At 45.8% G+C, this 18,792-nt stretch overlaps 5 protein-coding genes across 5 annotated transcripts; 1 reads left to right on the top strand and 4 right to left on the bottom strand.

Annotated features, from left to right (window-relative positions):
* Positions 1 to 2,137: 2,137 nt before the first annotated feature.
* Positions 2,138 to 2,698, bottom strand: F5147DRAFT_781641 (uncharacterized protein; the record flags this gene model as incomplete). Its single annotated transcript, XM_041442681.1, has 1 exon — positions 2,138 to 2,698. One exon carries the CDS (start codon positions 2,696 to 2,698, stop codon positions 2,138 to 2,140), a length of 561 nt encoding a protein of 186 aa, XP_041284897.1.
* A 4,889-nt stretch (positions 2,699 to 7,587) lies between these two features.
* F5147DRAFT_588544 (uncharacterized protein) lies at positions 7,588 to 9,203 on the bottom strand (the record flags this gene model as incomplete). Its single annotated transcript, XM_041432094.1, has 3 exons — positions 7,588 to 7,625; positions 8,781 to 8,943; positions 9,045 to 9,203. The coding sequence occupies 3 exons, from the start codon at positions 9,201 to 9,203 to the stop codon at positions 7,588 to 7,590; spliced, it is 360 nt and encodes a 119-aa protein (XP_041284896.1).
* An 874-nt stretch (positions 9,204 to 10,077) lies between these two features.
* Positions 10,078 to 13,047, bottom strand: F5147DRAFT_841577 (amino acid transporter). Its single transcript, XM_041444391.1, has 19 exons — positions 12,755 to 13,047; positions 12,375 to 12,703; positions 12,302 to 12,315; positions 12,193 to 12,254; positions 12,082 to 12,143; positions 11,888 to 12,028; positions 11,656 to 11,835; positions 11,503 to 11,603; positions 11,439 to 11,448; positions 11,373 to 11,387; positions 11,294 to 11,321; positions 11,133 to 11,242; positions 10,985 to 11,083; positions 10,883 to 10,934; positions 10,786 to 10,830; positions 10,662 to 10,728; positions 10,459 to 10,597; positions 10,352 to 10,399; positions 10,078 to 10,282 (listed from the first exon to the last, which is right to left on the bottom strand). The coding sequence occupies exons 1-18, from the start codon at positions 12,909 to 12,911 to the stop codon at positions 10,376 to 10,378; spliced, it is 1,635 nt and encodes a 544-aa protein (XP_041284895.1). The 5' UTR covers positions 12,912 to 13,047; the 3' UTR covers positions 10,078 to 10,282; positions 10,352 to 10,375.
* A 1,027-nt stretch (positions 13,048 to 14,074) lies between these two features.
* Positions 14,075 to 16,133, bottom strand: F5147DRAFT_791831 (WD40-repeat-containing domain protein). The gene is made up of 5 exons (XM_041443080.1): positions 15,072 to 16,133; positions 14,986 to 15,009; positions 14,871 to 14,930; positions 14,601 to 14,813; positions 14,075 to 14,541 (listed from the first exon to the last, which is right to left on the bottom strand). The coding sequence occupies exons 1-5, from the start codon at positions 16,092 to 16,094 to the stop codon at positions 14,311 to 14,313; spliced, it is 1,551 nt and encodes a 516-aa protein (XP_041284894.1). The 5' UTR covers positions 16,095 to 16,133; the 3' UTR covers positions 14,075 to 14,310.
* Positions 16,134 to 18,214: 2,081 nt separating this feature from the next.
* F5147DRAFT_791828 (uncharacterized protein) lies at positions 18,215 to 18,736 on the top strand (the record flags this gene model as incomplete). The annotated part of the gene is made up of 4 exons (XM_041443079.1): positions 18,215 to 18,404; positions 18,459 to 18,562; positions 18,614 to 18,672; positions 18,712 to 18,736. The coding sequence occupies 4 exons, from the start codon at positions 18,215 to 18,217 to the stop codon at positions 18,734 to 18,736; spliced, it is 378 nt and encodes a 125-aa protein (XP_041284893.1).
* Between the last annotated feature and the right edge of the window lie 56 nt (positions 18,737 to 18,792).

Here is an 18,792-nt window from a genome sequence, read left to right as displayed (position 1 = left end):
GTTAAAACAATAGACGGGATATCTTTTGAGGAAAAAAATGTCGCAAGTTGGACAAGCTGTGGAACACAACGTACTCGTACCATGGATGCTTGAGAGGCACATCAAGGGCGGTTAGCTCTCTCGACTGAGGGTGCCCAACATTCTCTAAACACATACACACCATATATAACTATTTCATACAGTTCCACATCCTGAATCTACTTCAACAAACATTTCAAGTAACCTCCATAGCCCAGACACCTCCGCTCCTCTCCAAACCGGAGTATCATTGATCATAGTGCTGCCGCGGTCCGGTCCAGAACCACGGTTCGAACCGGACTTTTGGTCCGGTTCTCTGTGGTTCGGTCCATGGTTCCCTCACCAGCCAGAACCGGACCGGAAAGTGGTTCTGGGTTCTGGACCTTCACTAGTGGTCCGGTTCTGGTTCGACTTTCCCGAACCTTCCCGAACCATTCCTTGACCTTCGAATTCCCTCGACTTCGACACCAACCACGACGACGTCGGTGTCCATGTCAACATCAAAACACCGTCTTCGAGATTTGCATTATTTGTTAATCAGGCTACTGTTAGCCTTTTTGAAGGTAAGTACTAATCAATTTATTCTCAAGACTCTGACATATGTTTACCTATATCACAGATATCTACTTGTTCTAGTCTATATGCTTCCTGGATAGTCATGATCCTCCACTGGTTCTCAACTCTAACAGATCTCCTTGGATATTGTCGCTCTGTGGTGTTAGGCTATGTGCCATGCATAAAATGGGGTGCCGACCAAAAACTGTGAGTTATTTGCCTGACGATGTCTGAAGACTGCTGTGCTCTGAACGCTGACGGCACCCTCAAGGATGCTTCTGAAATTACCTTTTTTAATGATCCTGATGATAAAGTACCATTGCCCCAGGTCGCATCTTCTGCCCAGCCATCCTCTTCCACTACATCCGCAAAGGACGCCTTCTCCGTTCTACTCAAGGCTGGATGCACCCCAGCAACAGTTGCAGCTGGATCTAGGTGCTCTGGCCGGCCCTCAAAACCATCGGCTCGTATTCGCGATGCTGACAATGCCTGCGGTCTGTCTTCATCAACTAACCGAAGGAAACGTGCTTTATCTAGTGCTACGGATCATCCAGCCCCCAAGAAAACTGCCATGCCAATCTTATCCCCTCTTGACTCCGAAGATGAAGACATACCCTCTACACCTGATCTGGGAGAGTCGTCTGCTGACGAGCTGATCCCCCAACCAGAGGACGACGATGAAGTTGATGAATCTAAATCTGAGAACAGGTGCACCACTTCAACTGTATGTACTTGTTTATTGTCTTCCTTGAGTCTCCACTAACACCTGTATTTAGCTTTCAAAAAGCAAACGCACAGCGGACGTTAGGACTATATTTACCCGTTTACCTGATGGGTGGGTGTGTACACTATGCAAGTAAGTGGTCCATATTGTTTTTGATATATTGTTTAATAACTTTCAAACAAGGTCTGCTGGTGAGCTACAGACCATCACATGCACGATCCTCATCAAGAGCTCTCTGCATACCTTACTTCACCATTGGAGGAGACTGATGATGTTGTGGCATGGTGGGGTGTAAGTCAGCCCTCAAATTCATTGTTCCCCGCTTACATTCTTGATTAGTTACATTCGCTGCAGTACCCAACACTAGCTCGTGTTGCGCGTGATTACCTGCCCATTCAAGGCAGTTCCGTTCCCTCTGAACGCGCTTTCTCCAGCGCGGGCATCACATCAACTCTGCGCCGCAATGCACTCGCATCATCCACTTTCTCCGTGCTACAATTGATGAAGGCAGCCTATAAGAATGGACATGTGTCAGCAGCAGTAGAGGCAGAAGGGTATGCAGTTGGTATGCAGTTAGACTAGCTACCCAATGTCATGTAGATGTCTTGTGAATGTTTTTTCCGTTGCTTGAAAAATTTTCGGTTCGGTTCGCGTTCGGACCAGACAAGAACCGGACCGGACCATTGAGAACCGTTCTCAATGGTCTGGTTCTGGGTTCGACAATTTTAAAGAACCGAACCATGGTTCGGTTCTTGGTTCTCATCAAGGACCCTCTGAACTGGACCGAACCGGACCACGGCAGCACTAATTGATCATGATGGTGTGTTGCATTGTCCGACATTAAGGTCTAGCTGAAGACAGGTGGATCAGTGGCAGTGCTGCCACAACATGACGGTGAAACATATGCAGGCGATGATTTAAAGTGATTTCAAGAATAATCTTGATTAACTCTGCCTTCGCTTGAGAGCACAAAGATTCTCTCTTCTTTACCTGAGAGTATTTGAAAGCTTCTCTCTCCTTTGCCTGAGAGCGTTCAAAAGCTTCTTTTGCCTTTCTTTTCAAGGGTTTAAACGGTAACTTCGCCATCCAAGCAGGAAGATTTCTTTGATATGGGTAAACAGCAGTCCTCACAGCTTCTTCATATGCGTGGGTGGCAGTGGCCATAGCTTCTTCATATGCCTGGGCGGCAGTAGCCACAGCTTCTTCATATGCCTGGGCGGCAGCACTCGCAGCTTCCCTGACAGCATCTGCATGCACAGATGCCAGGTACTGCTTGAGAGCGACATAAAAAGAGGGAACAGACCCTTGCTGGTGATGAAGATAGCGCCACTTGTCGAAAATATAGAAAGAGTGTTCAAATATAATGACAACAGCTAAATGGTCAATAATAAGCAGGTTCATCGCAACGTAGCCTCAAAATTCACCACAACTGAGCTGAACAATTTTCTCCAAGGGTGATAAGCCAGAGGCCTAGCAGATTCGCAACATGAGAATGTGTGTACAATCTATAACCAATGAGATATACCACAGAGAGCAACCTAGATTGTATCTCTACATGGTGATCGTTGCAAAAATTTTCCTATTGATGGATCAGTGATCTCGTTCGCTAGCAAGGCTATGGACTCACTCTCTATTGAAGGATGCACGATTTTAATGGTAAGTAAATATCGAATTTGATAGAGGATCAGCACACTGACGCCCTGGAAATGGATGAGCAATGTCATTGGTGAGCAAAGCTAGAGCTCAAATGACAATGAGGATAGAGACCCACGAACTGTCAATGGATCAGCGATGTCATCAGTCAACAAGGTTCGAGCTCAATGGCAGATGAACAGACTCACAAACTGTCAACAGGGATCAGCGATTTTATTGGTCAGTGATGCTCCAATTCGACTGCGGATCGATGCGCTTACGTCCTGTGATGGACAATGTCTTTGGTTAGTATGGTGTAGCACTCGGATCGGCGTTGGGCTCGTATCCTGCCAATTCCATAGGTATCCCACACACATATTCCTCGACACTCCATTTACCTTCCGAGAGTTCCATGCGCTCGTCCGAGTCGTCCAAAGGTCGTCCGTCCATTTCCGAGGCCTGTATACAGTTCCAATCCTCCGTACCATGTCCCGTCCATGTCCGTTTGACTTTGCTGGTGAGTTTTCCACTTGGTTATCTGTTATTGATTATGTTTAGGGGCACATATGTTGTCGGCCCGTTGGTTATATGCATAACAAACACGCCTTGCGCCTTATTACATGCATATCTCTGTAGCGGCTCGCCTTGAGTCTTATTACATTTTGGATGTCTTATCTCGCTACTGGTTTCGCCTATGCAGTTTCCAGACTTTCACGCTGTAGGATATAATCTGCCTTGCTAGCTACTCACACTCCACTTCACTTTCCCTGCTACGAGTCATAGTCAGTAGAGTCACTTTCGGATAGTCGTACTTCGCACAATTGATCTTTCTTGTTCATTCAGAACAATTGTTTGGCCTGACTGCTGCCATTTCGCATCTCGCTATCTCTTAGTTTTCCCGACGGGCTTTGCTTGGTTTTACCTTGCAAGTCTTACACTTCAACATACACGCTGTACTTCTGCCTCGGAACCATCGCTGTTCATCAGAAGCTCTTCGGACGCTTCGTGCAACTACGGACCTTCGTTTCTTGACGTTGGACCACCTTCAGACCACTTTGGACGAGTACTTCAGTACTTCGGACACATCCTCGGAACACTGAGTGCACTCTTGGTAACTTTCCTTCTCTCACTTCGATCTTAACAAGATATCCCTTGCTTTATATCAAGGAGCATTTCTATAGGCAGTCTCTTTGGGACGAACATCTCACTCGCACTCTGAGTCTTAAGGTAACACTTTTGTAGCGCCCACATAGAATCTACTCTTTACAACGGCTCGAGTTCAATGGTGGATCAAGCAACTCACAATCTGTTAAAGGAGCGGTGTTGTGTTCAGTCAGTGAGAGAGAGGTAAAATCAATACACCCACATACTAACAATAAATCAGTGATTGTATGGATAAGGAAGGCAGGAGGTCGACAGAGGATGATCACACTCACAAGCTGTCAACGGATCAACAATATCTTTGGTCAGCAGCTCAAGTTCAGCAGAGGATGAATGTACTGACCTCCTGCCAATCCAATAGACAATTAGTCAGGGATGCTTGAATGCAACAAATAATACATGAACTCACGTTGACCTGCACCAAACCAGTTCGGTGCATGGATGACTAATGCTCTCTCACGAGCCCGATACCCTAGAAATCATTATGAACAATCTTCCTTTACTTTATGGTTCAGACTGCAGTTCAGATAGTATTTTCATTTCTCAGACAGACTCAGATAGGCTGAATATTCTTGTATATTTAATTTTGCGGTAAATTCTGCTTAGTCAGCAATAACAATGACTCAGACTGAATCCCACACATGTCAAGTAACAGTGTAAAATAGTTCTTGCATAATTTGCCTTGTGGGAACTTTCTTAACACTCTAAATACACGGCTCGCGTCATTTCTACAGTCAATAAAGTAACATCATAACAAGACACCAACAAATAACATAATCAGTCTGTTACTTAATATTTGTCACATGATACTAAGTTATATGACTCTAACAGTCAGGTGACCTATGACCCTAAACCAAATCATGACAAAGCAACCTTTTTGAGATGACTAAAGCTTGATGACACAAATTATAAAGCACATGACTACAGTAAATAGTATTGGTACAATCTGACTAAGCCTATTCCCCTTAGAACGTGGGAAATAGTAACACAGCCACCATAATTTATCTATATAAGACCCCACTTTTTGCCAATAAAAAGGAGAAAAATATAGGGAACTTTTAAGCCCCACAAAATAAATTTGAGTGTGAAGTGTGATCAGTATCAACAACAGTGACAAGAGCTGTTAAGCAACTAACTGAGAGGTCATTGTAAGCAACATCCAGCAATACCTTTAGCTCATCGTCAACAACTGTGAAATATCTTGAGCTCACTGTGCTCAACAGTGAGCAAACTTTTTCTTTGATTTTCTACTGGTGAACCTCTAGTCTCTTTCTTTTCTTTTCTTTTCTTTTCTTTTCTTTCCTTTCTTCTTTCTCTCTTTCTTTTTCTGTTTCTTTGTTTGTTTGTTTCTTTTCATTTGTCTCTTTTTCTGTTCAGTTCGTTCACGTCTCAGTGTTATTGTCTGAATTTGTTTCAAGATCTTTGTGTTGTCTTTACGTCCATCTAAGCACCGGCTTAGTGGGAAGACTTCAGAAGTTGATAGTGACGCTTGACCTCACTCATCTGAGTAGTGATACTGAGCCAGGGTTTTCTTTGTCTGCTAGACTTTAGTTGTTGAATAGGGGACTTGGTACTGAAATCCAAGGACGTCCGTTCCTGATTCTGTTTAATACTCATCGTGAGTTCCTTGGCAGCAGGTTCAATAGTGAACTAAGAGTTCTACTGATCACTGATTAGTCCTGACCTTTGATTCTACCTGTTTGTGCTGAGGGGGTGATTGCTATAATTTTGCACGACTTTCTGTAGTAAATTTATTACAAGAAGCATTGTTACTGAGGGAAGGGGTTCTCTTATCAATCTATTTCTTTTTTTTATCAGTACCATACTGTTGGGCTGACTTTTCTCTGTTCTCTAAACACTGCCATACCATTGGAGTGAATCAATTTCTTTTTGTCATCACCATACCGTTGGGCTGACTACATTCTGTTTATTTTATTTTCTATTGCGTCCATACTGTTGGATTGACTGGTATTGCTACTGACCTCACAGGAAGTACTTTTGTCTGAACATAGCTTGGGGAAGTGTAAACAGCCACCCACGAACAACCACGTTATCAGTCATTGGTATTTGTCTGAATCACTGACCGTGGAGATTTTTGATTTTGTAGGTGTTTATCTATAGATCATCTATCTAAGAAGACAACGTCCTATCAACAGATCAGCGGGCGATGACTTGATTCAAGAAGGCTTAGACTCGATGGAGGATCGACACACTCACAACCTGCGAACGGTGGGCGATGACTTCGATCAGCATGGCTCGAGCTTGAAGGAGGACCGACACACTCACATACTGTGAACGGTGGGCGACGACTTTGATCAGCATGGCTCGAGCTTGAAGGAGGACCGACACACTCACAGCCTGCAAACAGTGGGCGATGACTTCGATCAGCATGGCTAGAGCTCGAAGGAGGACCGACACACTCACACCCTGCGGACGGTGGGCGACGACTTTGATTAGCATGGCTCGAGCTCGAAGGAGGATCGACACACTCACAGACTGCAAACGGTGGGCGACGACTTTGATCAGCATCACTCGAGCTCGAAGGGGGATCTACACACTCACATCCTGCACATGGTGTGCGATGACTTCGATCAGCATGGCTTGAGCTCGAAGGAGGATTGACACACTCACAGCCTGCAAACGGTGGGCGACGACTTCGATCAGCATAGCTCGAGCTTGGAGGGAGGATTAACAGACGTACTACCTGCAAGTAAACACCGAACATGAACGAGAGCAACCTTCAAACTTTGAAATAGTTTTACCCGAATATGTGGAATCCAGGTGCCAAATATCCCTATTATCATCCACTGACCCTCAGATGTTGTTGCCTCTACAAAGTTAATGTATTTTAGTAGTGTTCTGGACAACATCAGTTGCTAACCCCCGCAGGTAATTGAGACTGTGGGTACTTACCTCTCAACTGCATATTTCATGCAGATCTCCAAGTTGGTCTGCTGGGTTAAGACGAATAATTGCCTCAGTACTTCATTATCCAGTGTTCCAGCCATGCTTTCGATAAGTGGTCCGCAATCCGCATCATCCTCGTCCATGTCTAATGTATCAACGGTCATCATGTATCACAACTCAACCATAAACTGACTTACTAGGAAGGCATACATAACACTTTGGTGGCCATCGGACATCCTTGAAAAACTTCCATTGTGGTCCATCTGGAAATGTTTCTTCAGCATGTTTTGAGGCCAGTTCTCAAGTGTCTTTCCGAGATCTTCCTTCCTTTTTCAGTTGTGCGTATGCGACATCATAGAGGGCATCAAATTTTGTGAACACCACGATCACTGGAACTGAGAATTGTGATTCTGCGCATCAGTCAAACATTGACGAGGGTGGGATGTGAAAGCTTACTGCTTCCTGTGTCGCACTGAGAGAAAAATTTTCTTTCACCTTCAGTGAATGACCTACTTGCCTCATCCATTGGAATACAGTACCTATGTTGAAACCGTGAGTTAGCGCATGTCGCGATTGACGAATTAGTACAATTACCAGATCGCATGGAGTTGATTTTTCATTTGGGTTTCTAGTGATGTGCATGGCCTGGCTTCAGGCTGTGGGCCAGGCCAGGCCAGAATAGGCCAGGCCAAGCCAGGCCAAAGATCATGGCCTGACCACGGCTTTGGCCTGGCCTGAGGTACTGAAAAGCCAAAGCCGGCGGCCCAGGCCACGGCTTTTGGTACTTAGTCAGCACAGTTAATGATGATTTGCTAACATCTATTTTTGTTTCTCCGGACAACTACGTCGTCATCATATCAAGCCATGTCAGAAAATGGTGCTGGTGAGTTGCAACGTCAATATAAGTGCATCATCATAACTTACTTTCATGTCATAGGCACATTTGTTACCAGCAACTTGTTTGCCTTTCAAGCCTCTGAGTCAGCTGTGCTTCGCAACTCCCTTGCCACTCCCTCGCCACACAAACCATCAAGTGGTTGCATATGAGCAAGTTTTCCTGTGCTAGAGTCCGAATGATCCACCATGTTGAAGGCCGAAGGATCTGAGATAGGTACAAGGGGAGAGTGAAGCTGTGTGGGCACAACCAAAAGCAGGATGAGTGAGCGACACTTTGACATCGGCTTGTGCTTGTCTATATTGCAAATCTTTATTCCTATGATCCGCTAATTTTTTATGTTTCTATCCTAGTTTACTAAGTACTTGCTCATTACAGTGTCACGCACCCCCAATTGACATTTTTCACCACATTCTGTCCCTACCTACTAGCCTCTGATGGTCAGTACAATTCACACAGACAACAAAGATGAACTTCATGTTGTTGCACGCCCGGTGCGCAAAACAAAACCTACAGCTGCACTTCTCCAGCATTCAGAGAAGGCGGCCCTCCCTTCCCAAATGAAAGCAATCAATGACTTCCGTGCCGCTGAAGCTGCAAAACTTGCCACTGAACGCCAAGATCCAAAATGTGCGTTCCTTTGCTTCCGTCAATGTATACATTTTACTCATTTGAAAACAGCAAAACGAGTCTGTCATGCCACTGTAACAGAAGATGGTGATGACGAGCATGATGCCTAAATGTATATTCTAACTTTCCTCCACTATGAGCTGTGGCTGGGCCAAAGCCAAGCCATGGCTTTGGCCTGGCTTTGGCTCGCGGCCTGGCCTGAGATTTTCAAAAGCCAAAGCCGCCTCAAGCCAGGCCAAAGCCGGGCCAGCACATCACTATGGGTTTCCTTAGAACGGTCCGCGATGAATGCCTTTACCTGGTTAAATTCGGATTCACCACCTGCCTCGAAACCACGTGAATCATGAAAGATGAATCCTGGGTTGCTTTCAAACACCATTTCATTTTTGATATCGTGCAGTCCGCGCTGAGAAAAAGTCAGCTCATATCATCGACTAAGAGAACACCCCACCTCTCTGGATGCAGTTAAAACTGCAAGATCGATCTGATATTGATGGGTCACTACCATCCTCCTAGTACTACCATCATGAGACGCACCTTTTCTCCAGCGCTGTTGTATATCTCTGGATTGGCCCGTGTGTTGCAAACTCTCTGTAGAATTGTAGTTTTTCCCGCATTCGCTCTTCCTACAACGAGGATTCGAAAGTGACCGATTTTCTCTCTTATCTCTGAAGGATCCATGGGGGAAGGTATAAATGTGACTGAGTCACAGAGAAGCGTTGGTATAGCCTTATAATCATTGGAGTGTGTGAACCCAGCTTGCAAATACCCAACCTGAAGTCAGCATCTAGTACTACTTGGCGTGCATTGGCCAGGCAATATTATTAATATAAATATAGCTGTGTAGCATGTATGAGGCGTACACGATCGAAGTTTGGAATTCATCCTGTTGGAACTTTAATTAGGGTTTCCATTCATGTAAGATCTGAAATTACATATAATTAACTATTGTTTCACGGAAAGACCGCAAATGGAGACAAACGAAGCAGTAACAACAGCAACTCCTCCAAACCCCGTGAACGTCATCAGTAGCCCTGACCAGTGCTTTTAAAAGTCAAAGTGACAAGGCGGCATCTAGCACGTAGGGCACATCCATGACCTGACGCAGGTGCAACAAGCGAAACTGAGGGAGAGCAAGCTCGCATAATGAAACGCGCTGGCAATTCTCGCTTTCTTCACTATACCTTTTTTTCTTTGCTTGTCCAACTTGTAACTTATGAGTACTATACAGACTCGCGCCATAGTATTTCAAGACCTCTGAACAATGTCATCTACACAATCCTAGACAAGCACATCCTTAGAGCTGCCACCCAATATCATTTTTCACCGTGACCACCTCAATAATACTTCCCTTTCAGTCGGACAGGACTGACACCTCACACGCTCCCTCGTTCGAACTTAGGCCGAAAAACGGTCCTTGGCGTCCCACTTGGTGCAGGGACGTACAATGCATCTTTCTTTCGTATGTAGGTGGTGTGGTGCGCTGGCATATCATGATTCGAACACGTACTCAACCGCGTAGACTTGCACATATCATCCAATATAGTATCAGTTTCACCATTAACAACATTATTGCATCCATCAATTCAAGCAGAAAATGTCATAAGAGACCAGAATTCCAACGGGATTACTGACTGGTCAGATATTCAAAACGCAGTGTTGGCAAGAACTTCAGGCGGCACATACCAGAAAGTAGAGCTGACCGGCGAGGGTCCGTTCTACACTCTAGTAGTACTACACCTGAATACATGAATGATAAACTACGCATGTCAAGTACATGATCACCACTACAACAACATCGCACTAAATTAATACAAAGACCAACTTACCAGCACTTCCAATCAACCTCCAAATCATTGCATCTTTTTACTCGAAAACTTGAAAATAAGATCCGTGAGCTAAACCAGGAGACAGAGAATAAAAAGCCAATGCTCACTACAGTGACAAAAGTCCCATCGTCTAACCTCTCCTTCCTCGGTACAAGCTCATAGCCAAATACCTTAGGCAGCATGATTCGCCATGCAGCCCAGTACAGCACGCCTACGAACATGACAGCGATTCCTACGAGACAGTACCTATACGACAGGCGAGGGATGAGAATAAGGGACGTGTGGATAAGGATTTCCGGGAGAAGCGTACAGGTAATATGGCAGTGGTGGGGTGTCGCCAACGCCATTGGATGGTTTCAGGAAGGGAGCAATGAGGACTGAGTGGAGGTTTTGTCAGGGAAAGAAAGTGTTCGAGTTGTAGATTGGTAACTCACGGAAGGAAGCAGCAGCTAAGAAAAATACAGCGAGAGGCCACCATACTACATCATACGCATTGATGTACCACACAGGAAGAGCGACATATTTTCTCACCTTTGAATGGCCGAACAGCATCTGGCTTCTTCCATCTCAGGTAGAACAAAGCCTGGCGGCATCAAGAGATAAGAAACACGAGAAAAGAGTTCAAAGACGTACAATGACAATAAAGAAATTGATAATTTGCTTTGGGTATTCTTGAATATCCAAAATGAAGGGATAAGCGATGTTCGGGGGAGGGCCGATGATGACGATAACCTAGAAAACCAATTTCAGATTGATATTATGGTTCCAGGGTAACGCTTACGGAGGGTATTAAATGGATTATCAATCCCGGAAGTGGGGACTTCCCAGTGGGCCAATTTGAAGCCCAGAATTTGTTTCCGAATGGAAAAGGTATCCCTTCCTTTGCGAGCTCTGTAATTGAAGTATAAGCTAAGTAGAATTACGATGCTTGGTATGACGAACCTTGGTTTACTCGTGACGCAGAAAAAGTCTAGATAAAAAGTTCCTGAGCTACACATTTCCATAGCATCCTTCGACTTACCGCAGTGATAACGTTCTATGTCCCATCATCAAACAGAGATCATGATACGAAATACATAGGACTCACTCCAATAGCACTGTCATGAAGACAATGAGTCAAGAAACCCTTAAACTCAGGACGTCGAGCTCACCTGAGGGCAATGAAGACCGATAGCGCACGCTTCGCAACAGAACCAAAGACATTCCCGAAAAACAAGGCAGCGACAGTAACGCCAGACTCATCAATCTCCGTCTATCGATACTATTCAGTATTTCGTTCGTGGAGATAACAAAGCAGTTCTCACCTTGGTTGCAGCCGAGAAATATGCCACATTCGCAAGCAAGTACAAAACGGTGCATATACCAAGACCGAGCGGGCCTGCGATCTTGAGCGTCCTCACTGGATTGCGGACGTCGTTCATCACGTAGTTCACGTTAGACCATCCCGAATATGCGTACAGGACTTTAAATGTGGCGGTAGCATACTGTGAAGACCATGATCAGCATATGGGCATCTAGGAATATCATTGAACGCACGTCGTTGCTACTCGTGGAGCTCCCCGCAAATGCGTTTCTGAAATTATAGTATGGATCCGCGACGCGGGTTTTTCCAGAGAGAACTACCCAGCCTGTGATCACAACGAACACCAGAATTACGATCTTGAACATTGAGAGCAACTGAAAAGAAGATGTTAGATATGATGACAGTGTAAAAATGAAAGCTTGCATACGTTCATGATCAATACGCCGGTCTTAGGGATCAATCCGTGTAGAAGAGTTACGAAGAATATGACTAGAGGCCATGAAATGACCGCGACATGTCAGTTGGGTAGAAGACACACCTCCAAGTGCAATTCCACGCTCATTCCAGCGACTTGCGGGTCGACCAGCAGCAACTAAGATGCTACATCATATCAGTCGAGTCGTTTCATCAAGATCCCAAATACATACTTGCTGGCAAAAACCTTGACGGAGCAATTAAGTTTTAATACCAAATACTCACACAAAAAAAGACATGACTGACAATACAATTGCTCGCAGTGAATCCAAGTAATATAGCGTTGGCAGAAAATACTATTGTGGCGAGGTACTTGGGCTTTCTGTAGACCGCCTCGAGGTATACCTTCTCTCCGCCACTTCGAGGAAACATGGTGCCGAACTCAAGCCATATAAAGAGTCCACAGAAGCTAAGTAAGAAACCGAGGACCCAAAGCATGAGAGAAGCGCCGACTGAGCCCACACTGGAGAGGATGGAAGATGGAGTCGAGAATATACCGGTGCCGATAACATTTCCAACGATAAGGAGAGTGCAAGACATTACACCAAGGTGACGACCCATGCCTCCCGCAGTATCTGGATGATGTCAGACAGCAACTTGGTTGAAGGAATAGCGAGAAGCCACACCTTCTTCAAAGGTCAATTCTCCAGGAGTCAGGTCAGCATCGTCGTTGGATAGCTTGTGAATCCCCTGATACTTTTCGCCGGGCTGTGACTCGAAAGCATGGTCATCCTGGTGCTTTTTTTGCTGCTTGCTTAATCGCGACCACCAGGTAGTGGTCATTCCTGTGGATAGAGTGGGAATTATGAACACATGATATCGTTGAAAGTCTTAATAGAAAATAAAAGGGTATTGGATATCGATGATGGCGCAAGAAGGTGCACACACGTTGTAAATACCACGTACGCTACGTAGCGAAAGTGCCAGTTCAGTACTATGTGGATTCAAATTTAAAATTGAAATCAGAGCGCCTTAGTCACGTGCGGGTAGTTGATCATGCACAAGTGACAAGTCCTCTCGATATCACGATTTGTCGTCACCATGTAGACTCGTAACCAGTCTGACTATGCGTCAATTTGAGATGGTGAGAATTTATTGACGTAGTCAGACTGGTCGAACTCGGAGTGATTTGGCAGGCGAAGCGAGGAGTTTGAAATTTGGCAGATGCCGGTATGCCGCTTTGGGGTAACATTACCGCAAACTCTTTCGTTCGTACCGTGAAAAGTAAGTACAGTATCCTCTCAAATACAACAGTACATCACGCTGGAGCACTAATAATTGATTAGGATAAACTGCTCGAACTCCTGAACCCATTATTTACAAGGACAAATTTAATGTTTTTAGCGTACGTGATCTCGCTGCAGCAATAAGTTCAAAGGTGACTGACAGTGATAGCTGTCTTGTTGGGAGAAAGGAGTAGAGGGAGAATCATAGCAAGGGTCTTTCCAGAGCCTGTCGCAGCTCGAAGTACAACGTGTTTCGCAGAAAGTAATGATATGAGGCATCTGAGCTGGAACAATTTCGCGAATCGGACGTTGTGATCCTTGGGAAAGAAGATCGAGTCGCGAGAAAGCCTCGAGAACTTGCTGGTGTTGTGTCGTTGAGAGGGACCTCGTAAAGTCCGTTGGGAGATTCTCAATTGTATCTCGAGCAGTGAGCGATAAAGGTCGTACAGAACTCATGGTTGAAACTTAACATAGCATAGTACAGTCTGAGCGAGAGCAGACGTATAACTTGTGCCATATGATCGTAACTACCTCCGGCACGACCGGCACCTATCAAATTTCAAACTCCTCGCTCCGCCCTGCCACGCCACTCCGAGATCGACCAGCCTGGCTACACCACTCGTGCAACCGTGGTAGTATTAGGCCAGGCTGGTCACGAGCCTAGTCACCATGCGCGCTGCGTGAATTTCTAATAGGTTCAGGCAATGATGCAATGGGGACCACCACTGTAAATATGAATTTACAAGTCCTTGTCAAATCATTTATAATAATAAGTATTTCAGAATGTACCAGTAGAGCATATACCATTGATCATCAGCCAGACACGCATGCAGCATGCGAGCGATAGTAAGAAATCTGAGGTATGTAGAGAATGAAAGGTGATTAAAAACCAAAACAAATGAATATTAACGAGACTGATATGTAGGAAAAAATGAAACACACTTGGTAATGTGATGTTACGAGGTAGAAGGCTGAGCAGCGGAGACAACAGGAAGAGGGCGGCGTGGAATGCACCCGAGTGCAAGGCAAAAATTTCCCCAACAACTATGAGCAAGTTGCTGTGTTGTCGACTGTGCCTCAGGAAGCTGAGGCATCGAGTTTGGCTGCGCTGCAGCGTGTGTTATCGTTGAGGACGATAGACCAGCCTGAGCATTAGTCTCCACAGGGGGACGCGCTATCCAGCGCCTCTGAAAAATCAGTTACATATAAGTGCAACAAACCGAGGGACAACTAGTACACTGCTTACCTTGATTTTATGTGCAGCGGAGACTGTTACAGGCCGTGATCCCGAGCGGCCCCCAAAGAAACTGCGTCTGGGATGTTGCTGCAGCGCAATGGACTCACTTGCTGTCGGACCATGTCGAAAGGGGATGAGGATGTTCCAAAAGCGGCGAGCGGAGGATGATTGAGTATTCTGGGAACGATGAGATGGGCCAGGTGGTGCCGAAGGAGGATAAGACTTCGAATGCTCATCATCAATACTTGTACCGTCTGCTTGACGAAACACGAGACTTACCTGAAAAAAATCGCCATGACCATCACTCTCCGATTGTGCCAAAGGATTCGTAGCGTCGACCTGTGATATTTCTATGAGCAAGAGAATGAAGGTAGTCGAATGCAAGAGTACTGACTTCCAGGCAAGACGGCGGTGGCGACTAGAGACGAGTTTCCTACTGTGTAGCTTGTCACTTAGAAGTATGGTTGTAAAAGCACGTACTGTAATCTCTGGAGCTATCTCTTTTACCACCCACAAAGTGACTGTGTTGTTCGTTCCTCCATATGCTACATATTTGCCATCCGGAGAGAATGCCACGCACAAAGCGATTCCGTCCTCTTGATTAAATGGCTGACCGAGTGGCTGACGGGACTTTGTATCCCATAGTCGTGCAATACTTCCTATGCCCACGCATGCTAGCACGTTGTGTTTGGGTGAAAGCGCAACAGAAATCAGCGGATGAGTGTGCTCGAAGCTACAAAGTTCTGTGCCTGAACTACTGTCGAAAGCGCGTGCGAAATGTCCCAAGGCGGCATACAACTTGGTGCCGTCCAAGGACCACACCACAGACCACACATAGTGCCCAAGGTCTCCGATGGGCTCGATGACGAGCTCGCCTGTCTTCGAGTCCCAAATACAAATTGTCTGATTCTTCCCGCCTGATGCGATTTTGTCGCCTGAAGGTGAATATGCAAGTGCAAGCACACCATCCTGCTTCGTTTCGATCGGACCTACCTCGATTTCTCCGCTTTCAAGTACTTTTCGAATCAGGATTGTTCCATCGTCGGATCCGCTTGCAATATGGTTTCCATCAGGAGACCACGACAGTGACCGTATCAACTCCTTATGACCTGTCCAAATGCCTTCAATCATCTCTCCTTCGGTGTTCCACCGCTGAACGCTTCCGTCGTCCCTCCCGCATGCAATTGTCTTCCCATCCGGTGAAAGAGCCAGTGCATGTATAATTCCGCCCTCGCCTGACCAAGGTTTCCCAACGAGAAGCCCTGTGTCACAGTTCCACTTGCGCATCCTGCCGTCCAACGATCCACTCACGATGTGGACGTTGTCGCGCAAGAAGACGAAATCCAAAATTTGATTTTCGTGGCCCTTGAATTGGTACTTTGGAGTTGGTTTCTCGGGTTGCGCGGTGGGTTGAGTTTCCTCGGTGACCGGCATTGCAGGGGGTTCAGACACAGAAGACGTATTTTCCTCAATGGTTGGCATCTGAATCGCAAGTGGAGGCATAGTTCGTTACCGTAAGCTGCCTGTATGGTTTATTCTGGCTCTGACACTGTTCGTGATTGAAAATTACGGGAACAGTTGCACAGTACTTACTGGTTGTTCTGCTGGTTCTTCAATGGTAGCCAGCCAACAACGAAGGTGAGTCTTGCATGCACCGCAAGCATGGGATCCACGAGGCAGCGCCAGTATTTTAATTATAAGAGATTCCATTCTTCCACGAGATCCACTAATTTCATATGATCATTTGCTCAATCCCATTCACGCTGTCATAGCGAATATGTCCTAACACTATGTATACGGATGCAGTGATCTTCAGCTACTCACATGGCTTCTGCCGGTCATTTACCATTTGAACTTTGTTTTAGAGACTTCATTTCCAATTGACTGAGTTCCGCGTCCTCCCGATCCTGCGCGCTCTGAACATTCCTTTGCCCATCAGCTGCGTAATGTGACTGTGGTTCTTCCTGCTGAAGTTTTGTACATGCTAGCTTTATCACTGATTCTTGCCTCGACTTCGGTTGTTTAAAGATCCTAACGGTATGTTGATCTTTTTCTGACTTCCGTATGCAACGCTGAATTCCATTTTAGAACTCGTATAGCTGGCTCCTGATCTTAGTCTGCACCGCTCCGCTGTTCAAATTTTCCAATTGCATTTCAAACTCCAAGTAAGTACTTAGCGCTCTGACCTGCCAGGATCTTCACTCTCACAAAGGATAGAGCTGTTCAATCAATCGCAGACGCTGTCCTGTAAGTGAGGTTCAAAATAGAGTTGTGGTTGTATTCGCTGGTTCATGCGCAAGGTAGTAAATTTATATTCAGGTGTGCAAGCGATTGAACAGTCGGCTGGGGATAACACTCATTGTGAACAATGATCGCTCTATAGTGACTTCTTAAGTTCAGGCTACTTATTTAGAGTATCAATGTGGCCGTATAAAAATCAAAATACCCACAACATGATTCAAAGTACCTGTTTAGGTGACCAGCGTCCATACTCTCCTATTCAATGTTTTATCATATATTCCCACCCTACGATATGTTAGCTAAAGCATCAAAAAAAACAAAGCCTTCCCTTTCTGAGCAATGCCACCACATCCGAAGTTCAACGCATCTGGAACCAACGGAAATATTCGTTCTGATACACACCAGCCACATATACACGGGCAGGCGATGCGAGTGCAGACTGCAAGATTCACGCGTGGTGATGTTGTAAGTCTTGCACACCGGATGGGTGGGGCGACCCGGAGATGGCAGGTGCGTTTCATAATTGGACCACGTACGGATGAAAAACCCCATTGTCTCCGGGTCAGTTGATCGCTTCATTAGAACATGGATGCTACAACATGCAGGGCAACAGGTCGCACTGCTGGAAGGGCACACGGACCAAGTCTTGGCCATTCCAACACCTCCGAATGGTTGCATCCTAGCAAGCACGTCATACGACAATACAACGTGATTATGGAACCTCGACGAGTGGTTTATGAATGCATGACTACCGGTCTGCAGCTGTGATGCTTCTCGGAGCCGAATTGCTCATTGACGGATCCTGTCAGACGCTGTGTACCTTCCCTCACTCCGATGTGCGCATTACCTCGACTGCTATTCCAGTAGTGGAGTCAGACATATTTCTAGCCCTTGGAAACAATGGGAGCGAACCTGGATAAGTCTTCACGGCCAATCGTGACAGCAACCAGGTTGAACCAGCAAGTACCGTGAGTAAAGAAATCAGGTATACGTGTATTGATAACAATTAATCGGCCATTGAAGTTGCTTATCTGATGGGCCACGTATCACGTATGGCTGCTTGAAGAATATGAATTTTGGTGTTGGCAAACCTGGTTGTGCCTTGTCTACGGCAGAACTTCTCACGCGAAGGGAGGTGGCAAAACTTGGCAGAACTCCAGACTCACGGGGATGAACACTGACCCCAAGCCCCCGACATTAACTGCCAGAATCATGATGGGCCGCCATAATCATCCCTCAGTATGCATACGTGTTTGATTATTCGACTTTTCCTTCCCATTAGTACAGAAGAAATACTGATATTCTAAATAAACGTCCCATGTACGATACCAGACGACTCCCTATTTCCCCCTCACAAACTCAAGTTCGCTTGTTCGACGGTGATGCATCTTCTCGCCGTATTTACAGCTCTGCTCGTAGTGGTCGCCGCCAACGCTCGTAGGATAACCATGCACGAGATTGGCGAACACCAACTGGAGGCAGCAAAGCGTTGGCAAACTAGCAGCTCTCAAAGTCGGAGCGTAAAGCATAGTGGTGTTCAGAATATTACGTTCACAAACCCAAAGGCCTCAGGTGAATGAAGTGCTACAAGTAGACATCTAATAAGTCTGATCTATCTTCGTCTAGAATTCTATGTCGATGGCACATCCCTTCCTCTCGTTGACTTCGACGTTGGTCCTAGCTGGTCAGGTCTTCTGCCCATCAGCAACAGCCCTAATGAGACTCGTCAGGTGTGTACATCGGTAGCCATGCATGTCCTTTGCTGACATTAAGGACATCAGCTCTATTTCTGGTTTTTTCCTCCCGGCCCCGAAGGGAGTCTTGATGATTTAATCTTTTGGTGCGTTGGTGTACACTGACATTCGTGTTGAGATAATAGCTTATACCTGAAGGACAAACGGTGACCCTGGCTGCTCCTCTCGAAGGTTTGCTGCAAGAGAATGGGGTAAGCCTCTTTATT

This window comes from Suillus discolor (genome assembly GCF_016758755.1).
Source record: "Suillus discolor strain FC423 chromosome Unknown F5147scaffold_146, whole genome shotgun sequence".
In the NCBI taxonomy this organism is placed as follows: domain Eukaryota; kingdom Fungi; phylum Basidiomycota; class Agaricomycetes; order Boletales; family Suillaceae; genus Suillus; species Suillus discolor.
This window is presented reverse-complemented; position numbering and strand designations above follow the sequence as displayed.